The following is a 21784-nucleotide window of genomic DNA, read 5'->3' on the forward strand; positions in this document are numbered from 1 at the left end:
GTCTCACTGCGCTCTCGAGCGCTCTGGCGGCAGAAACCTGAAGTGCGGCTTCAGCCGAACAAAACTTTATGAGTTTTTCTACGTATCTGTAGTGTGTCGTGACCATATGTCAGTGAATGGAGCTACAGTGAATTTATGAAATCGCTTCAATCATTTGTAATAGCCCTGTACATTCCTAATAACTCCCTGCCTATGAGTTATGTGGTTTGGTATGTATGTTATCATCTGTTTATGATGCAGCGGATTACCCTCCACAAACTTGTTTGCAACCTCACTTGTTGATAAATCAGTACTAATTGTGCTTTTCCCTCAACCTTGAGATACGCTATTTTCTGCTTGTACTCAGAATCTGAGGTAAATAGTATCTTCCCGAAGGGCATGGGGTGGTATTCACCGACATTACCATTAAATTCCTCATCAAATACATAAAACGTGCCTACTGCATTAGTGTGATATCTATTATCTTTGGTTTGATCATATATTAGCTGTACATTTGTTTGCGAAGGATTTTCCCTTGGTATATTACTGTTTTCTCGCATAAGTCGTGTGCTCAATGAGTTATTACCCAGTTTCGCCCTCCAAATCCCCCTGCGAGGAAGGGGGAAATTGTCAGACGTACCTGTGTTGAGTTTTGTCGAACTCCTTACTTCCTTCGTTATTTGTTGCTGGGCTTGTCGAATGGTGACCTCGTGTCTTCTCTTTTAATTCTTCCTTCCATTCCAGTTCAGAGCTCGCCGTTTGCTCAGTATCTATACTCATGTTGAGGCGAGCTTCCTCTCCTTTTAATTCTCGGTTCTATAACCGCACGTCAGGGAGGTGGTCTGCTCCCTCCCCAAGTGGACCACTGTCCATATTTATTGTACCACTATTTGTTCAGATTACGCCGAGTTGTGGCCCTGCTTTATTTAACACACTCGACATGCATTTTACTAATAACTTTTTTCTGCATTTCACAAAAAGAAAAATTAACTGTTGCAATCCTATTTACTCGATTGCTAACAAAAGATCCCCTGTCGCGACGGTTTTGTTTGACTGCGCGTGACGTCATTTTACTGAAACCAACATCTAAGTCACTTGACTTTGGGCACGAAGCCGAACGTGTCATTACGCATATATAGTGAACAATTCATGACTTTTTGTTACAGATCAAATGTTGTGCTTTTTACTTGATGCAGAAGTAAAAACCTTCGCATATGCTCAGATTAGATAGTTGTTTTGTATCCTACAGATTAGGTAAAGTGACGAAAATCTCAGTTGTGTAAGTGAATGACTTTAAAATACTTGCAGAGGTATTTCCATAAGTTAGAAGTTTATATGGATGTTGGTCCTTGGATGTAAAACTTTGTGAATGACTAAGATTTTGGGACGACATATCGTTAATATCTAGCTCATTGCACCAGTATAAACGACGTTTTGTAATATATTATGCTTCCTATATTGATATCGTTTCGGTATCTGTACTGTATTAAGCAAAAGTTAGAGGACTACGTGCTTATTTTGTGTAAATAAATGACATTATGCGAATTTACTTTCTTATTAAAGCCTACTAAAGCATTTCACACACATTCTTGTGGAATCGTTAGAAAACTAATGCTGCGTTCGAAATTGTTATTTTGTCTTCCACGTCTGTGGAAGCGGCGAACTTAGAGAATTCATATAAAAAAAAAGTTTTCACTACAGAAGTCATTCTGTCGCTTGTTAGACGAACTGTCAATACGTTTCAACTTCACCACACGATAACCACTGCTTTATAATCAGAAATGTGCGAGAAACTAGGTTAACTGCACTACTACATGTGTGAGAGTAGTAATACAATTCGTTGAATTGTGAAAATCAATGCTTGATTTCAGCTATAAATGAGAGAAATTGTAACTGTCAGCTCCACTTAACACAGCGCGTAACGACAGGAACTCGACTTCCTGCCCCGAAGTTTCAAGCGTCAGCACGTGTTTTTATTTTTTCAAGTGGATTGGTCTTGTAAACTTCCCACTGAGGTTTTTTGATAGTCCATCCACATCGTGGTGCTCTGTGTAATTGTTATTGATTAACAATGTTGGTAGATGGTGTGAACCTAGTGGGTCGATTGGAAAGTGCGCAGTTGGAAATGTTGGCAGTGCTAGGAGAACATAGTTTAATGTTCACTGTTGACTGTTATAGCGATAAAATGTAACAATGTAACAATTGTTTTAAAGCGATGAGGTATTAAAGTGGGTGAATAATCACTCATTACAATCTGCTGATTATCTTTTATCGCTATCAGTAAGTTGGTACATTCTCTAGCTGTGTAATCACTTCCCCCAACTCCTGCGCAGTTTGAGATCGAATTGTCAGATGTAATGACTGTTGCATCTTACGGAAGACCTTATACGTCCGCGGCTCGTGGTGTAGAGGCTAGCGTTGCTGTCTCTGGATCACGGGGGTCCGGGGTTCGATTTCCGGCCGGGTTGGGGATCTTCTGTGCCCGTGGACTGCGTGTTTGTGTTGGCGCCATAATCATCATCTGTGACAGTGGATAGATTGGATTCTGTAAAAATTGGGACTTTGTACGGGCGCTGATGACCTCGCAGTTGAGCGCCCCACAAAGCAAACTAAAGCTTCAGCTTCTATTTTATTTCTTAGTGGTCTGTAAACCAAATAGCGACACGGCCTTTTCCATCCAATCTGTCAGATCTTAGCATAGAATATCCTTCGAAAGTTGCAGGTGGACACTGTTGGGACCATGTTTAGATATCATACAGATACATAGAATAATTTAGCAGAAATGTAACCATAGTATGTTGTTGTCAAGGTGTCAACAGAAGCTGTCAGTTTTTAAAAACGAATAGAGTATCTCAAAGTCGGTGCTCAGCAGCTGTAGATTAATAAAACCCCATCAGCTTATTGACATACCAGCTATAACGATGTCCTAAGAACGTAAGTACTTCCAAACTGAAGCGTAAAAATTATGAAGTAATTTATAACTAATGAAAAGTACGAAAACCTTGTTCAAATATCTGTGTATATTGTATGTAGCTCGAAAATGGTCATGGTGTCCAAATGAACTCGTGGCCATAAGCACAGATTAATAAAATTGTTTGATGTCTTGACAAGTCAAAGAATAGCATATTACTGTACTTAAAAACTATTTAACCACTGGTGGAAACAGACCAGTGGTAACCTTTCTTAAAAGAAATAAGTCCTGTAGAGTGATCAACCACCTGAAAATGAAAATGAGCCCCATGCGTTCGAAATGCATCGTGTATTTTGAACAAAGGCAATTTGTTTTCTTTTTTCACGTCTACGCGGACATATCGACTGCAATAGTCATACATTTATGGGCGCTGATGACCATGCGTAGTGTCCTAACCGAGAAATCAGCACCACTAGACATACATAATCTGTAGATTTTGTCCTCCTGTTGAGAAGAAACAGGCACATAATATTTATGCAAGGAGCGGTCGCATTGTATTCACATCGGAAACATTCGTCGTTGTGTTCATAACGTTCAGCATGTTCTCGTAAATCTTAGAGAGAGAGAGAGAGAGAGAGAGAGAGAGAGAGAGAGAGAGAGAGAGACAACTTTGTACTATCAAAAACCTGAGCTTGTCTCGTACGAATAAGTAGTCTGTCGACAATAGAACTTTTTAGACCACCACTGCCTACTTTAGGCCACGCATTTACTAAAACTGGCCGAATTACCAAAGCGTTGGTAACTACGAAAAGCGTTCAATAAGTTGATTTTATTCAGCATTTCAATGCACGATGTCATTCCCTACTCTTTTGTGCACAAAGCCCTGTTTTTCATCATAATCTCCGTCGAGTGTACGGCCTTACGCCACCTTTTTGGGAGGATCTGTTTGACTGCACGGTACCACTCTACCGGAGCCCGTCTTGCTCAGTAACTTCCCTATCGTTCACGTGCTGCTTTCCGTGGAGTGCATCATTCATCGGGCCAAACAGATGGGTGTCGGAAGGTGCGGGGTGCCGGCTGTCGGATGGACGAGGAAGAACAGTTCAGCAAAGTTTTGTGAGCCCCTCTCGGGTGCGCAGTCTCGGGTGAGGCGGCCGTGCGATGCCACGGAGCAGTAACAGTTCGTTTGAATTTTTGTGGCGACAAACACGTCGAAATCATTACTTGAATTTCCTGAGGTTAGCACAGTACACTGCAGAGTTGTTCCTCGGACGGTGAGGGGAGACATGGAGCAGAGTAACTGCTTCGTGGTCCCAGAAGGCCGTCACCGTGACCCTGCCGGCTGAGGGTGCGGCTTCGAGGAGGAGAGACGGTGCTCTTTACGGTCTTCTGTTTGGCGACGAGGAACGTAGAGGGCGCACACTTTTGAGTACCCCAAGTGCTGGGCGACGAGCAGTAGTGCAGCGAGGTGCTTGTCATCTGTCGGTCACCTGGAATGTGTGTGTGTCCGGAAGTTGCAACGCTGCAGGAATCACAGCTGTGTTCGGCCGGGCAGGTCTGCGCGACCTCAACGACTCACCGCGCTTATGTTCACTGCCAGATCACCGTTCACGTTCTGCATGTGCCTAAGAATATCTGCGATGCTCTGGTTTTCCTCCAAAAGAAACTCGGTGACGGCTCTGGTCGGAATGCTTGTCCGTTAGAGACGCTATTTTGAAGACTACGTACAGCGCAGCCACCCATCGGGACTTCACGAAAGTGTAGAGACTGAAGCGTGATTATTCGACCAAGTCACGCAACAAATTCTGCAGTCCTTAAGCCGAAAATTGGCGAGAAAAAATTGTCGCATTATTTATCGTACATCCCACGCGCTATTCCAGGTTTTTCCATCACAACCAGATATGACAGACAGACGCCGGTCGTTTCAGGCGGTAATGTGTGTGTGTGTGTGTGTGTGTGTGTGTGTGTGTGTGTGTGTGTGTGTGTGTGTGTGTGTGTGCGCGCGCGCGCGCGCGCGCGCGCGCGGCAAGTCTCGAAATTGGCAGGGATAATGACGGTGCATAAGTATTGGACAGCAACTGCCACTCTGCAATACAACACGGGAACGTAGAAGGTAACAGTAACCAGAACAGTCTTCGTTCGAATTACACAAAGATCAAACTGCGAAGAAAAGTTGTTCCTTAAGTGACGAAGCTATAGCTTCTGTGTTTGTTGTCAGAGACAGTGTTCTTGTGGAAATCAGTCCGGGATTATTGCAGGAGTAACTTTTTTAAGCAGAACACTGTAAGCCACGTCGTGTCTCTGCGACTTGACTCGAGAGTGGATTACGACGTTGGAAGGTGGTCGTTAACAAGGAACTGTCACTTCTTCATTCGGTTTTTTGTGTCTGTGGTGAAGTATCGCGGTTTACTACGAATGCTCGTGCATGCAGACGAATCGCCCACTGACGAGAGACGCGTGACAACTGCCGGGCCGCAGCCGCTGGCGGCGAGCCTACTTCTGCCGCCGTCCCGCCATTGCAGTTTGGCGGCGGCGAGGGCGTTGAAACGGTCGGTCGCTACTGTCCCCAGCAGAGTGCTACACCCGTACAACTTGCCATGTATTTAACGCCCGACAATAAATTACATAAGCGACCTATCCAGAACAAGAGGTTGACGAACGAGGATTTCTTTTCGAAAACAAAGAGAATTGTGTATCACTTCTTATTGCTCGTCAGAGGAAGAAGCGTTGCATGTGGATAGTGCCCATATGAATCAGGATGTGGACTTTGGAACACCTGGAAGTTCGAGAATAACAAAATGCTTCAAACAGTATTTGCTCTCGCGGACATCCGACCTGTCGGATATTGTGCATTCTCACGTAATAGTGATCGAATACAGGACTTGATCACAGGGATAAGCTCGCCGAGTGACGCAACGGTTCTTACCGCTATGCCTTCCAGAGCTCCCTCCCCCCTCCCCTGTCGGCCCCCTCCAGCGAGCGCCGTCGCCGCCCACCGTTCCACACCACTTACTGTCTCACTTCTTTGACGTGCCGCTTAAAAGGCGCATTGCACTGCCGTCATATTTTTGTCAGATTTAAAGATGGCGGGCAACAACTTCTTATGCTCTGCAGTTGATAGCACCACAGTTCATTGTGTTTGTATTTGTAAGAAAAGCGGCGGAAAAAAGAAAACTAGTTGTATGAAGCCATAGGTATTACGTCTAGATGATAAAAGCATTCAGCAAAATTTCATAAGACAGCTGCAAGTGGAGGGCGTCAAGTCATATAAAATCACGAATGGATGAGTGTATTTCAGTATTTGCTCAGTAAAGCGGCTTCTCGTATTTCAAAACAGAGTACTCTCTTGAGAAATGCCATTTGTGCAGAAGACAGGCAAACTGTGACACTGGGATTTCTTGATACAGGAGAGAACTACATCACATTGCACATTAATCAAAATAATTCCAGAAACGTGTGAAGGCATTGAAGGGAGAAATATGAAAAGGTAAAGAAATGTTCTGTTCACTATATGGGCAGTAAGAACTATTTTTTCTTTTGATAATTTAATTAATGGAATTAGTGTTCTAACAACTATAAAATTAAAAAAAGTACGAAACAGACGAACCGCTTTTTAACTTGTGGCATCCAGAATTCAAAAATAAAATAGAATGGAAAACTAAGAAAATTTTTTTTTATGTTAGTGTGTCACCGCATCCTCTATTCCGGCTTGCTGAAAAGCTGCTGGATGTTTCCAGATGTAGAAGTGGATTGGTGTGGCAGTGAAGTCGCCTGCAGCATATTCCACCTGCCCATCAGCACGCAATTAATAGCATGCAATGCGTCCCTTGCTCCCCCCCCCCCCCCCTCCCGCGTCGTCCATAAAGTTTATTTAAAAAGATAAAAAAAAGGTGAAGGAGCGCACCAACTTTGAAGCCATGTCAACAAAACACTCTACAGAGACGTCAAATAGCTGTAGCGACGCCAGCGGTCGCATTTCACATTGCAGTGAACAGAAGACGATGTCCTACATTTAGCCGACCGCGGTGGCCGAGCGGTTCTAGGCGCTTCAGTCCGGAACCGTGCGACTGCTACGGTCACAGGTTCGAATCCTGCCTCGGGCATGGATGTGTGTGATGTCCTTAGGTTAATTAGGTTTAAGTAGTTCTAAGTTCTAGGGGACTGATGACCTCACATGTTAAGTCCCATAGTGCTCAGAGCCATTTGAACCATTTGCCCTAGATTTATTTGACGACAGCCGAGATTTGACAAACTTCCGTATTACACCATCACATTTCTTTGAACATAGATATTTGACATATTAATTTTGACATAGAAGTGTGACAGTGTGATGCCGCCCTTAAAAGATTTTGCTTCCATGCGCACGCGCCTCCAACCTGCTAGCGCTCCGTGATGTTTTCGGTGACAAACGCACCAAACGTCGATACGTTGCGCCAAATGTCTCAGCTCGTAGAAACTGAAACGGACATTGCGGAATCAAAACTGCAAAGTTGTGAAACACAACTTCCGTTTTAGTGGATTGTGTGGTTTATGGAATTGCCGAATTTGTCGAGTACGACGATGTTAAGCTATATATAATGTCTTCAGATTGAAGTTGGGTAAATAACTTTGTATAAAATGAAATAAATTTGGCCTGTTGACAATTAAGCTTCATACGACGACTGAGAACCTTCCTCCAAGGTATCTTCAAAGACAGGAATAATGCAGGGGTGGGACAAAAGTATGCAAACACCGTGAGAAACTCGTGCTCGAACATGAATACAGATGCTAGCCGAGCCCGCAGTTTGCGTCGTCGATTGACCACGAGCGGCACCTGTGCCGTTGCAGGCATCAGTCGTGGTCAGAACAGCATTTTGTGTAATGGCGAGTGATTGTGTTGGAGATAAGTGAATTCGAATGTGGGCAAATTGTTAGTGGTCGTATGCTTCTGTAATCGAGGGAGCCCAAGCCTTTGCTGATTCGAAAAGCACCGTATCGAGGATTTATATCGCACGCAGAGAAAGCGGAAAATCGTCGTCGTCTCACACAATATGGAAGGAGGTGTGTCCCATATGATCGTGACAGATGGTAATGGAAGATGATTAAAAATAAAAGGACGACAACTGGAAAAGTCACTGCTGAACCGATTGTCGCACTTGCGAATCGTGTCAGCACCAAAACAACACGAAGCAGCGAATTGCAGGGCGAGCTGCAATCTGAAAACCACTCACCAGTGTGCGAATACCCCTAACAGAAGGAACGTTGTGACCGCCTTGGATGATAGATCCATTTCACGGTGACGCTGTGTTTCAAGACATGGAAGAATATGGCCCAACCATCTCTCCTCGTTGCCTCCAGATTTTCTTTTTCTCCTAATTGCCTGCCCATAGTATACCTGCAAGTTTTCTATAACAGCTATTCACAATCACACTCGAAGAAAACTAACCGCGTGTTTGAAAGCGTGCTGTTTACAAACAGCAGAAACAAAAGAATACCGACCGTTGCATTCCAAGGATAGCCAACACACACTGGGATTTAAAAAAAAAAATCCAGAACGTACAATGTAGGGGGATATGAAGATTTAAATTTATGCAGAAAAGTGGGCGTGGCACATACACACGTGGTAGGAAAATGCTCTTTAAATGCTCGAAAAATTTTTTTTTCAGCAAAATCCTTTTGAGTATTAAATAAAATCATAATCTACCGAAATATGATGAAAACCGAAAATCAGTTTTTTTCGACCAGGACCACGGTGTGGTCCCCTTAAAATCATGTCAATGATGTGATTGATGTGTTCAACTATCTAAGGAGGGATGCGGAAATAGAATTCGGAAGTATTCTTGAAGACGCTATTAAACTGGCAGAAGATATTGGAAGTGTAATAGCAATACCAAGAACTATTTCAACACAAAGCAAAACAGACAACGTTCCTGCTTCAGACGCCGAGGAATACCTCAGGCGAACAGTATTTTTACCTGTTGTGGATCGTTTCATTGCCGATCTAGAAACAAGATTTCTCAAAGATTTTCGCAGCATATTACCACTTGAAGGTCTTATTCCTTCATACAGTGCGGACGAAGTGATCCAGGCATCCAAGAAATATCAACAGTTTTTGGAGAGTTCTTCGCTTTTAATGGAAGGAGAGCTGAAAATATGGAAGAAAAAGTGGATTGATGAAAGTAAAAGACTTGAAACAGCAACTCAAGCTTTAAAGAAGTATGACAAGCAGTTTTTCCCAAATGTGTATGTTTTACTTCAAATATTTGGGACTATTCCTGTCACCACAAGCACTCCTGAACGGAGCTTCTCTACTTTGAGACGAATAATGACTTATTTGCGTAACACAATGGGGCAGGTAAGACTAATTGCATTGGCTCTTGCAAATATCCACAAAGAAAGAGATACGGACATTGAAAATACCATTGACATATTCAGTAAAAAGAAGCAGGGACGAATGAGCATGACAAATTGGGCAGAACACGGAAATATCCATTGAATTTTGTTACAGAATTCTTTTTATATTCATGTCAAGTTCAAGTTTTTACATTCATGTCGTCGTCTGTATCCAGAAAATTAATGAAAACTTATTTGTTGTAAGTTGACTTATTTATGGCTTATGTAATTTATAAAATCTCCCGTGTTAAAATAAGTTTTGTATTACCCTCAACTCCACAATTACCAAAAACTACTTTAAGAAACAACAAATTTTACCAGTTTGTCGGTGGAGGACCCCAACTCTCCTTTTGTTTAGCAAATATTCCATTCCCCCAAACTCCCTCACCACCATTAGCGCGCACCCCCCCCCCCCCCCCCCCCCCGTCCCTCCGACCGACTCCCGTTGCGAGCTAACGAAATTTTATTACCAGCCTTATCGCTGCAGTTTCCCAAGCAGAAAATCTTAAATCTCGCTTTCAGTTTGTATTTCTCGTACCGCTGTTGCTTAGATTCTGGTTTACCCATAGTCGCGTTCTTTGGTTTTTTCTGTCGTCTTTCATCACAATGAACGCAGCACAAATTGCCTTGCAAAGAAATCAGTGCATAGCAAACTGCTTGCTGCGCAATGAGGCAACATTTGGATACGAAAACGCGTGCGTTCTTTCAGCTATTTTTCGTACGTATGTTCTTTTGTTCCAGTGATTTGTATCGGGAAAAGAAGCATCGTGTGGGCAAATCTTACCGTTAACAGTCTTAAGGCGGGACGTAACTGTCACGGTCACGTTCTTTTTCAATCTACACGGATTTCTGGTATGATGTCTATCTTCTAATATCGGTTTTTGGAAACGTGACATACGAGAGGAGAAGCAAACATCAAATGTCACCGTTTTTTCCGTTCTTTTACGGAAGTTGCAAATGTTAGTGCGGCACGTACGCAATAATAAACTGACAGATGTCTGGAGGTCGTTGACAAGCGTGCCGCCCGGAGCGCTGTGCTCAGTGTCCTCGCGCAGTAGCGCCGCGCAGCGGCTAGCGGGGGAACTACCCCGCCAGCGACCAGTGCAGCGCAGTAAGGTGTCGGCCGCGGTCGCGAGTGCCAGCGGTGTGCAACGTGACGTTCAGTTCAGTGCCGAGACTGCGTCGTTCCGCCTGTCTGTGCGTCACGGCTGCGAGGCGGCGGCTCTGGCGTCGGCACGGGCACAGGCTGCCGGCGACATGCGGCGGTAGCAGCAGCAGGGCGGAGGCCGAGAAGACGGCGGGGCCATCGATCCGCGGCCACGACCACGGCGACTGGATGGTGCGATGGTGCACAGTGAGGGCGGCCCCGGCACCAGGGCCATGTTCTACCGCGACAACTCGACGTCGGCGCTCGGCCTGCCCAAGAGCCCCAGCTTCCACAGCGGCCTAGATCTGGTGGCGGCGGCCGACCCGGGGGTGGCCGGAGGGGGGGACGGCGGTGGCGGCGTCGGGCTGCCCGGCGGGGCCGCCATGGCCAAGGCCGGCGAGGCGCGCTCCGCCGCCGACGTGCTGGGCTACGGGCAGGCGATGCCCAGGCAGCTGCCCCCGCTGCTAGGTAACTCCGCCGGCCAATCGATGCGCGCCCAGGAACAGGTGCGCCTGGCGCACGGTCGATAGCGCGCGCTGGGATGCTGGCTCTCCTCTCCTCTCCTCTCCTCTCCCCTACCCCACTCTGTGGCACGTGTGCGCTACGCTACTACTCTGCCATACACAGCAACCGGGGTATTTTTGTTCTACTCTTGCTCTACCAGTGCATTCCTTGACCTTTTGTTGCCATTTCGCTTTCCCTCCCTTTGCCAATATTCCTCCCTGCCCACTTGCTTACCGAGCTATCAGTGTCTCCTGTACAGCAATTACCCCCCCCCCTCCTTCCGTCTATCCCTCCCTTTCCTCTCCTCTCCTCCACCTCCCTCTCCTCTCCTCCACCTCCCTCTCCTCTCCTCCACCTCCCTCTCCTCTCCTCCACCTCCCTCTCGCCTCTCCTCCTATCTCCCTCTCCCCCTTCCAATCGTTACTCAATCTGTACATTGACCAAGCAGTGAAGGAAACTAGGGACAAATTTGAAAACAAATTTGAAAGAGAGAAAATAAAGACTTTGCTTGCCACTGACATTGTAATTTTCCCAGAGCAGATAAAGAGCTTGCAAGACCAGTCGAACACAGTTGACGGTGCCTCGAAAAGTGTTCACTAGATGACACGGAGACGGGCAGTAGCGAGTGAAGCTTTCAAGAAACTGATAACTGTGTGAACGTCGAATGTAAAATGTTATGAAGTCTTTTCTGAAAGTGTTTGTCTAGTTTATGGCCTTACGCACAAATAATAGTCTGAGTTTTGATGCTACACATTTATTCGGCACACTCCTGCCCTGCCTAATGCTCTTAGAAAATTGCTTAATCGGTAGTCAACCTAGCTATCAGTAGCTTGTTTTACATCTTCACTGTTGTCAAAATGTCATCTGCAGTTGTTTGTTTAGGTTAGTAAACAGTTGGAAGGTCAAAGGAGCCAATACGAGTAAACGGTGGGGCACGGTACACTAATTAGAAACAGAGATCTTCAGTTCGGCGGTCACAGCTCTGAACGTGTGCGAGAGCGTGTCGTCCTTTGACGGTAGATCCCTTTCGTCTACTTCCCGTGATGTCTCGTCTCAATCGGATCCTTCAGTTTGTCGAGGAGGTCGGTGTAATACTTTCTGGTTGTGCTGCGGGCCTCGTGTTGATGGCCCACCGACAGAATTCTTTCTTTCTCTAATAAAATGGACCCGACAACTCATTTTTACTAGATTTACCGGTGTCGAATTTCTTTGGTTGTGGGGACCACTGTGGCACCATTGTTTTGACGGTATCTTAGTTTCAGTATCACGAATGTGGAGCCAGGTTTCATCCACAGTCGTTAACCTATGCAAACACCCCATTGCAACAACAAAATGGGTTGAAACAGCTCTGGATGTTCCTACATGCACTGAGGTGGAAGTTTCCTCGTGTGTAAGATATTGTTAATAATGAAACAGATTTGCTTCCAGGAGACATCCAGTGTCGCGAGTGTCATTTTGGTGGACATTAGGTTATCCTGAAGAATTGGCTTATGGACAGGATCATTTGTTGCCAGGTCTGATGATGATATGGACCACCCACAGCAGGCTCGATCTTAAATGAGGATATACTCATTCTTCAAACAAGCACACAATTTTAGATGGTGATGTAAGTTGGACACATGTGCCCTAGTTTTTTGTGGTGTCTGTGTGCAGACGTTGTCTGGAAAAACAAAAGCTTCCTAATCCTTTTTATGCCACTGATGTCAAACTTGTATGTGCAACTGCCACCTAAAAATAGCTAGAATAAGAGTTTATATTTGCTTAGTTGCATAACAAGTTATCAAAGTTCCGTGTGCTATTAAATGAGGCTTTCAATTCCAACTGGAAGTCCATTGTGGATGACAGACACAACAGGCAGGTGAAGCCTGTTAAAATTTGCAAAAATAGTAATACAACTTTAATTCCATTACTCGTTCTACACTAAGATTACGATCGTGACCTGTTGCAGTTACAAAGAAATTAAATTTTCTACGTTTCCTGTGTTTAATATAGATGAAAATACACTCCAGTTGTTTATACTAAATTAATGTAACTCATTTTTGCTCAGATAATTGTCGACTTAGCAATCCCTTTCTGTGCACCGCATCTTTTTTGCACCACAAATTCAAGTGCTTATGTGATGACAAATCTTCACACATGGTCGTTGCCATAATGTCTGTGTAATGTGTGTAAGATTGAATACAAAATATTTATCTCACACACAGTATGTTCTTTCCAAAATTGCTTAATGATCACAGCACCAAGTATGGACAAACAGCGTCATCTCTGCTGGTGTTCGTTTCTCCCCGTTGACTACCAGCTGGACGAGAGTCCCATCTGCAGCAGTCTTCCTCCTCCTCCTCCTCCTCCTCCTCCAGGATCTCAAACCTGCAGACCGTTCTCCAGTTGCCAGGCAGCCAGTTTCCACTGGTTGCAGCTACTTCTAACCGACAATAACTGTGACACCTACACAGTGTATATGAGAGTTACTATGCCCTGCCTACAACTAGGCTACTCGTAGCTATCATTGAAATAGTATTCTTCCACAAAACTTAAGCACTGATAGTTACAGCAGCATAATGTGTTAACAATTCGATGAAAGTGACCAAAAATGGGGGAGAATTTTGTCATAGTTCTGCCAGTCTCCAACAGACAGCTGGATGTCACACGACACGATGTCAGTGCCTCGCAACACGAGACAGTGGAAGGAATGGGGAAAGACTTCGTGTCATCACTAGGCGAGCAGTTCTGGTGGTGGTGGTGGTGGTGGTGGTGGTGGTCTTCATTACGACACGGCCCAGAGACGACACTCGTTCGACTTTGTACGGGGAAGAGTCATCGAGAAACTGGAAGGAGGACAAAGTGTGAAGAAGGTAGCCTAGGATTTTGGTATTGCTCAGTGTAGTGGCTCCGGGGATACCCTCATATGGGAGAGGTAGGAACATGTCGTACACTCAGGAACATTATCAAACCTAATCATTTTCAGAATGAAGATTTGAGATGAAATACTGACTGAAGTACAGCTGTGAGACTGAAGTACAGCTGTGAGAGACGATCGTAAGTCGTGCTCGGGTAGCTCAGTCGGTAGAGCTTTTGCCCTCGAATGGTGAATGTCACGGGTTTGAGACTCGGTCTGTCACACGGTTTTAATCTGCCGGGATGTTTCTGATCATTTTGGTGGTCCAAGGATTGTGGCGAGTGGAGGCACGAGGTCGCACGGGTATACTGACTTCCGAATGGTCGAATACGGTACAGTTACCGATTGCCATTACTGTGACACTGTACTTTCTCGTGTGCATTTTTCACAGGAGGTGACAGTGCACGACCTCTTGAACAGCACAGATGGAGGAGCTGTTGGAACGAATAGATATTCAATTAATGGACCGACCTGCCCGTTCCCCTGACTTAAAACCCATTGAGCACATGTGGGATGCATTGGTGGCATTTGTTGCAGCACATCAACGTGCATCAGTGGCCATCAAGCATTTCTCAGCTGGGCTGGTGGAGCAATGAAACGGCCTGCCGCAAGAACTCCTTACAGAACTTGGCGCCACCAGGGGAGCTCATTGTACAGCGTGCGTGCAGTCTGTGCTGACCACATGCTCTGTTAAGAACTGTGTCCTGCATTTTGTAATGTCCAGAAGACCACCATATATATCGTGGTGACATTAGTGTAATTATTGTCTTTGATTAAAATTATCATTTCTGTTTGTCTGGTGGCATATTTTTTTTTTTTTTTTCAGTTAACCTTTCATACTGTACTACAGCAGCGTAGCATTGACTGACAAAAAAAAAAAAAAAAAAAAAAAAAGTGAAGAGCTCAGAGTATGTGGTCTGATGTCAGTTTACCTTTGTATACATACACATGGTACGCTGGTATGTAAACGATTAGAGTTGCAGGTAGAACAGCCATGAGACTGCAGTAGTGGTGTTTATGTTGTTACCAGACTTGCTAGGGTGTGCACAGTACCAGATGATGAACAATTGCTGTGAAGGACTTGAAAATGAGGCGTACGCGCGCGCGCGCGCGCGCTTGTGTGTGTGTGTGTGTGTGTGTGTGTGTGTGTGTGTGTGTGTGTGTGTGTGTGTGTGTGTATCGTCAGCACCTGACAGATTTGGAAAGGGGCCTCATTGTGGGTCTTCATTTGGCCGGCTGGTCGAATTGTGCGGAATCCAGATTTGTGGTGCATTCAGATGTGACAGTGGCTCGATGTTGGACTGTGTGGGAATATGAAGGCAGGTATACTTGTCAATATCCTGAGCACCACAAGGGAGGCTCTCTGTATAGTGCACCGTGCAAATTATAACTGTTTCCTCGTGTACATATATGTCGACACACTGCGAGCCACCTGTTGATATGAGGCAGAGGGTACTTGTGGAAGCACTATGATTTTCCACTTCCCCTTTCCCTGTTCCATTTGCAAAGGTGCGTGGGAAGAATGATTCCCTGTAACCTTCCGTGCTGGGTCTAATTTTTAAGATTTTCACATTTTGCTCACTTTGCGAGATGTGGGAGAAAGTAGTATCTTGCGTGACTCTTCCTGGAACGTACCCTTTCTGAGTTTCAGTGGTATACCAGTCTGTGGTGCACGCAAACTCTCTTGTATTGTCTACCACTCCTGCTCCTGTGCAGACTAAACTATCTAGTTACAAAACCTGCGATTCTCGAATGAAATTTTCACTCTGCAGCAAAGCGTACACCGATATGAAACTATTCGGCATGTTAAAACGGGACTGAGACTCAAACTCGAGATCTTTGCCTTTTGTGACTGAGTGCTCAGTCTGTAGAGCACTTGCCTGTGAAAAGTAGAGGTCCAAAGTTCAAGTCTTTGGTCTTGCACACAGGTTTAATCTGCCAGGAAGTTTCATGCTGTTCTTCATTGGATCTTGCATCTCTCTTCTATTTATAGCGTCCTGTAAGGGGTCCCACACTTACAACCAAATACTCAAGAATCAGTCAAAATTTTGTTTTGTAATGTTTTGTTGAATGACTTCAATTTCCTTAAGATTTCTCCTATGAATCTCAGTCTGAAGTCTGCTTCTCCTGCAATTTGTTTTGCGTGTTCATTCCACTTCAGGTTGTTCCTAGGTATTTTATCGACAGTTACTTTGTTGAGTGATTTGTCAACAACAGTGTAATTGTACAGTTGTAGGTTTCTTCACCTGTGTATGTGCAATATACAGGGTGGTCCATTCATAGTGACTGGGCCAAATATCTCACGAAATAAGCATCAAACGAAAAAACTACAAAGAATGAAACTCGTCTAGCTTGAAGGGAAAAACCAGATGGTGCTATGGTTGGCCTGCTAAATGGCACTGCCATAGGTCAAACGGATATCAACTGCATTTTTAAAAATAGGAACCCCCATTTTGTGTTACATATTCGTGTAGTACGTAAAGAAATATGAATGTTTTAGTTGGACCACGTTTTTCGCTTTGTGATAGATGGTGCTGTAATAGTCGCAAACATACGGTTCACAATTTTGAACAGTTGGTAACAGGTAGGTTTTTTAAATTAAAATATGGAATTTAGGTACATTCGAACATCTTATTTCGGTTGTTCCAATATAATACATTTGGTTAAGTTCGTGGTGTACTGGCCGTCGCTGCACCAATCGCCAATCCTCCCCAGGCCTTCCTGAAATTTGCGACAGTCTTATGCCATTGCTACCTTGTTATGGACTCCATCGCCATCTGCGAGCAGCCTCGTGGAGCTTCGAAGTTGTCCACTGGATTATTTATATTTATAGTGAACAGAAAAGCCCTATCACACTAAACGATGCTGTATATGTGAGCATTTGTTCAACAAGTCTTCTGGTATTTTTGTCTATCCCTGATTCATAAAGTGTCTGGAATAGTGTTTGTCTGTCAGTTCAGTCGTAGACCTTCTTGAAGTTAAAAAGTTTGTTATTGATCCAGTAAGTTTTTTTTTACACCATAAATACCGTCCCTAATATAGTTGTATTATGGGAATTTGTAATGGCTGGATTTCCTATGTAGATCCTGTATCCACCTGACTCAAATGCATTGTCATCAAGGTACCTTGTTTCTTGAAGTGCTAATATAAGTCGGCTATGTTGAATTGATTGAAGAGTGTCCGTTAGGTGTTTTAGTTTTCCAACTTTCAGGAGTGTCCAATAATGATCGAAACAGACGAAATTAATTAAAATTTGTGCTGCGGCCAGGACTCGAATCCGGGTCTTCTTGCTTGCTAGGCAGAAATGCTAACCATTACACCACCGCAGTACGATGTTCAGCATTGCTGCACGAACTACCTAAGCTAAGTGCCCTCCCCAACACAAACTTCAATTCATTTTTCCCTTACATATTGTCACTACTGCCAGGGCTCTCCGATATTGGCTAGCACCCCAGCATTGGACGTAATGGGGCGTCCCTGTGCTGTTGGTGATCTTATAGATCTATCAGCTTAGGTAGTTCGTGCAGCAATGCTGATCATCGTACTGTGGTGGTGTAATTGTTAGCATTTCTGCCTAGCAAGCAAGAAGACTCGGATTCGAGTCCCGGCCGCAGCACAAATTTTAATTCATTTTGTCTGTTCCGATCATTATCGGAGGTAATAGAGAGACTTAAATGTCTCGGGGAAACATTTAATTATATCATCTTTCTTAAGTGTGTTGATGTTCAGAGTCCTCAGTAGGTGTTTTTTCTTGGGTCTTATCTGTGAAGCAGTTGTAGGAAGCTCCGACTCTATCCTTGCAATATATACGCAAATCTGAATTTCGGATTTCATTGTTGTTCACTTACAAATTCAACCAACTTCCTATTCCTAAAGCTGTCCGGGTATTGTTACCTTTAATAAGCAATACAGGTACCGGAACTTTACCATAAAATGTCCTGCAGTTACTGATATACTGACTGGCTGTTTCTGACCTGTCTAGAAAATTGTTCTCAGAGAGTGACACGGTTAGTCTTTCTTTGATTTTCACCACTGATCCCAAAGAGGGGTTCTTCGAACGTAGAAAAAAGCCTATGTACACGCCATGTGTACTTTATTTGTGTAGTGCACACCTGGCCTATTGAGGAGGCCCCTCTGCTACTCGCAAAGGTCAACTAATTTGCACCTGACATTGCCACAGAATTCTACGCTTTTGGTTTAGATCTTCTTCTCGACTCCAGACCAGAGCACCGTGATCACTCTGGGTATGTGACGCTGCAGGTGGTGAGTTGTGCTTGCAGTGCTACTTGCCTTCATTAAACCAGCCAGTCACATAAAGGTATCAAGGGGTGCCTCGGAAGGCAGACAAAAAGCATCGTTTGTGCCAACATGACCCACTATCCACAACCAGTTCCATCCAGAGCATTCAGTAGCTGCTGGTAAAGCACCTCACATGAGACTTCCCAGCACATATATTGAGTGGACACTGGCCTCCTTTCCCAGTCTATCTGTTTCTCTGAGCTGCTCTCATACTTGCCTAACATGGCCATCCATATCCACCCTCTGCACTTGTCCTGGCTTGGCGGGAAAATTTATCACCGACATCTGTCAGATGTGATAAGTGCGAGAAACTAGTTGTGTGGCCGGTTGCCACTTTAACCTTCCACCAAAAGATATGTGAACCCACTACTTTGTGCCACTCAGTCTTGAATGCAGACAGACCTGTCAGATGTTGCACATCAAAAGAAACAATGGCAATGGGGTTTCCAGAAATTCCATCCAATAGCTGCAGGGATGTCGCAACTTTTGTTCCGTGGTCACTGCTCGTTAAAAGCATTAGCCTGAAGTCTGTCAACCTTGGTCGACGCAGCTTATCTGTTTCTGGGCGGTGGCCAATTTTCCTTGTATCTGCACATAAAAAGCATAGTCAGTATCCATTTCATACAGTGTAAAAACTATATAAAATCACAAAAAGTGTGTATGACTTAACTGATAGAGGACAACAGATCTCAGCAGGAGAGAAAAATACCCGATTGCGCTGCTGCGAACAATGTGTTGGTTTAGTGACTGCACACAGCCCAACTGGTTAAGTTTGGCATGCAAATGGATGTTCCTCTCCAGCCAGGATCCCTTGAGGAATTACTGTACACTGATCCTCATGAAGCTGTTAAACTACAGTTGATGTATTGTGCAGAAATGTCAGCATCAATAGGCTGTTCCCTTTTGTGTGTGTAGCATTGAAGTTAAGAGGATCATAATATCCTCCCTTTTACACCAAGGACCTTGAAACATGCAATACCCCTTTTACTGTTTGGGAATTTAACAATGCAGTAGTGCAGTACAGGGAGAAGTCCCCAAGACCAGACCGTACATTGCCAGATGCTTCATCATGTCAGTAACAGTGGGAAATAAAACAACATTTAACAGGATGATGCCAAGAAGGAATTTTTTCACCCAATGAAAAGAAAGTAAGTATGATAACAACCACCTTAAAACCTGGCAAAAGTCCGTGCTGTAAGGACAATTACTTCCCAGTAAGCTTACTGGTAACTCTGTAAAAATTGCTGTTAGTGGATAGTTAGATCATCTCTTGCAACTGAAATTTGTCATCAAGGATATCTTTGTGCATCGTGGGGGGGAGGGGGGGGAGGCAGTTACTGTTACATAACACTGCACAAGTGGGACTTCTGGGGCAGCTGGTCCATCTTTATACAAAACCGTATGTTCTGTAGAATTAAGGGCTGTATCAACTCTTAGGAAACTACACAGACTAGATAACAGAGAACCTAAGGGGTCTGTCTTAACCACCACTCGCTTTGCCTTCCCAGTAAACATAATTGTCATTGCCCAGGATCTAATATCTTATTGTCACTGTGCTTCTGTGATCGTTGCCTGTGTTACAGCTCCTCATCACTATAGTCTGCTGAATGTGATCTCTAAGTGTAGAACATAGATGTGTGCTAAAAATTTCATGTACTGTATTTCATTGGTGAAATCCCAGATTATGCACTCCCATGAGTTCAAATCTGTTCACCTCCACCCTGAATTAGACGCAAAACACTAACATTTGCCAATTATTGATTATGCATTACGCTCATTTCTTGAGTTTACTCAATAGTAAGTTTACCTGGGTGCCACACAGAAAGCAACTAATAGCTATTTATGTTTGGGAACTTGACTGTTTATCTTAGGTAGGTTGTAAATACCTGTGGAAAGCAGATGGAACTGTCATCACAAAATTATGTGCATAACTCGTCTTAACCCCACTAGATTATGGTAGTCTCAGAGAGAAGTCACTGCACCTTCCCTGTACATGATGGCAAAATTTAACTCGCAATAAGAGCTTCCCATATACGGCCGATAGACAGCTTCCTGGTGGAGACAGTATTCTTCCCCTGAAGATATGCTCTCAACAACTTGTAATTAATTATTATTGATAAGGGGTAAAAAATTTAGACTGCCAAAAGTCCTTGTTATATAATCTTCTTCTTTAACCTCAAAATGTGTCTGCTTAGAAATGGTTTTAAAAAATAAGAAATGTGGCCAGCCATCATACATTGCATTATATTGCCCCAAAGATAAAGGAAAAGGTATTCATAAGTCAATTATAGTTTCCTCAAACTCCCTTATATACTGAGTGAATGTAGTATTTATGCAGCAGAATTAATAACTGTATTTCAGGTTGTCACCTGTCCGAAAATTAACTCCACTCAAGAACCTCTTATAAGCAATGAGTTTCTTCTCCTGGAAGTAAGAACATACCTTTGAAAATGTCCCATAGTATATGACATCCAACTGCTGTTACCATGGCTTGTACAGAATAGGTGCCATCATTTTGTTCCTTTAGATACAAAGCCATGCTGGCGTTCTAGGAAATGGGTTTGTGTATGAGCTGTCTGATTCAGCCTTCAAACGTAACTGGTAATGCATTGGACATACCAAGTACAAATTTGAACGTATATTCTGACAGTACGACTGACTCACTGCGAAGTGAGTATGAGGAGTCCAACATATGCTTCTCGACTGCCCAGATGGTTTTGGATAAACCTAAACTTGTGCACGACACATGGAATTTGACTGTTGTATGAAATTTATGTAATAACACTTGCGCGACTGGACCTGCTAAAGTGTTAGTTTTAGGAATATTAGATCTACGGCATTAGTAACAGCTTGTGCAATCCGTAGTAGAGGTATGGCAGATTATGCTTCTATTGCAAGTGTGGTATTAAAATACCCACAAGAATGTGGCTACTATGACAAATTTAAGAATTTTTATCAAGCTATGTGTTTCACTTATAATAATTATGTCTCAACAGTTTAAATGTGGTTATAGCTGTTATAACGATATTACTATTTAGCTTTTTTTCCGTGTGAAGCATACTCACAACTGCAATTAGGTTCGGAGAAGGTACAAAATAAATGTTCATTTGTTCAAAGCACTACTAAATTCAACTTAATATTTGCAATTCAGCTTTACATTTGCTTCTCACATAATTATTATGTGTGTTCTGGGTGCAACAAAGCCTTTTCCTTTCACATTTTATTGCTGTTTTTATAATTATCTGCATTTTGTCTCTTCATGAAGGAACCTTTAATTGATCTGTTTGAATAGTTCAATTATTTGTGCACGTGCATACACCTAGTTTTAGACAGCAGTCACAAACCACATGTAGCATAATTGTTCTTGAAGGTAAAATTACCATTAACCACAGGGGTTTACTAGACACAGTCATGTTGCAGAGCGCATGCCCTTTCCTTCCTCTGCCAGTTGAACTCTCCTCCAGCCAGTTACAGAGGGAATTAAATAAAGCTTAACACAGGCTCCAGACCATGGTGCAGCTCGATACTTATCATGTTATCAAACTTGGCCAGGTGTGTAAGAAGTGGTGAGTAGCAGAAAAAAAATCCACGGACCTACAGATCTGTAACCAGTACATAACTGCTGAGCCACATTGCTTTTCTTAGTCTCGGGGTAGAAATCCTCATAACGGAGCAT

The 21784-nt window shown here is 43.8% G+C and overlaps 1 protein-coding gene across 4 annotated transcripts in view; it reads left to right on the forward strand.

The window, feature by feature from the left end:
• The window catches only part of LOC126164076 (serine/threonine-protein phosphatase 2A 56 kDa regulatory subunit gamma isoform), a 382345-nt gene that overhangs the window by 193468 nt on the left and 167093 nt on the right, over positions 1-21784 (forward strand). The window contains exon 1 of one of the 4 annotated variants that reach the window (XM_049920212.1): positions 10370-10877. The exons of the other annotated variants lie outside the window; for them this stretch is intronic. Coding sequence (XP_049776169.1) covers positions 10607-10877 — 271 coding nt within the window. The 5' untranslated portion in view covers positions 10370-10606. Of the gene's footprint in view, positions 1-10369; positions 10878-21784 lie in introns of those variants that run through there. 4 annotated transcript variants of the gene reach the window in all.

Source organism: Schistocerca cancellata, chromosome 1, assembly GCF_023864275.1.
Source record: "Schistocerca cancellata isolate TAMUIC-IGC-003103 chromosome 1, iqSchCanc2.1, whole genome shotgun sequence".
NCBI classification, from domain to species: Eukaryota; Metazoa; Arthropoda; class Insecta; order Orthoptera; family Acrididae; genus Schistocerca; species Schistocerca cancellata.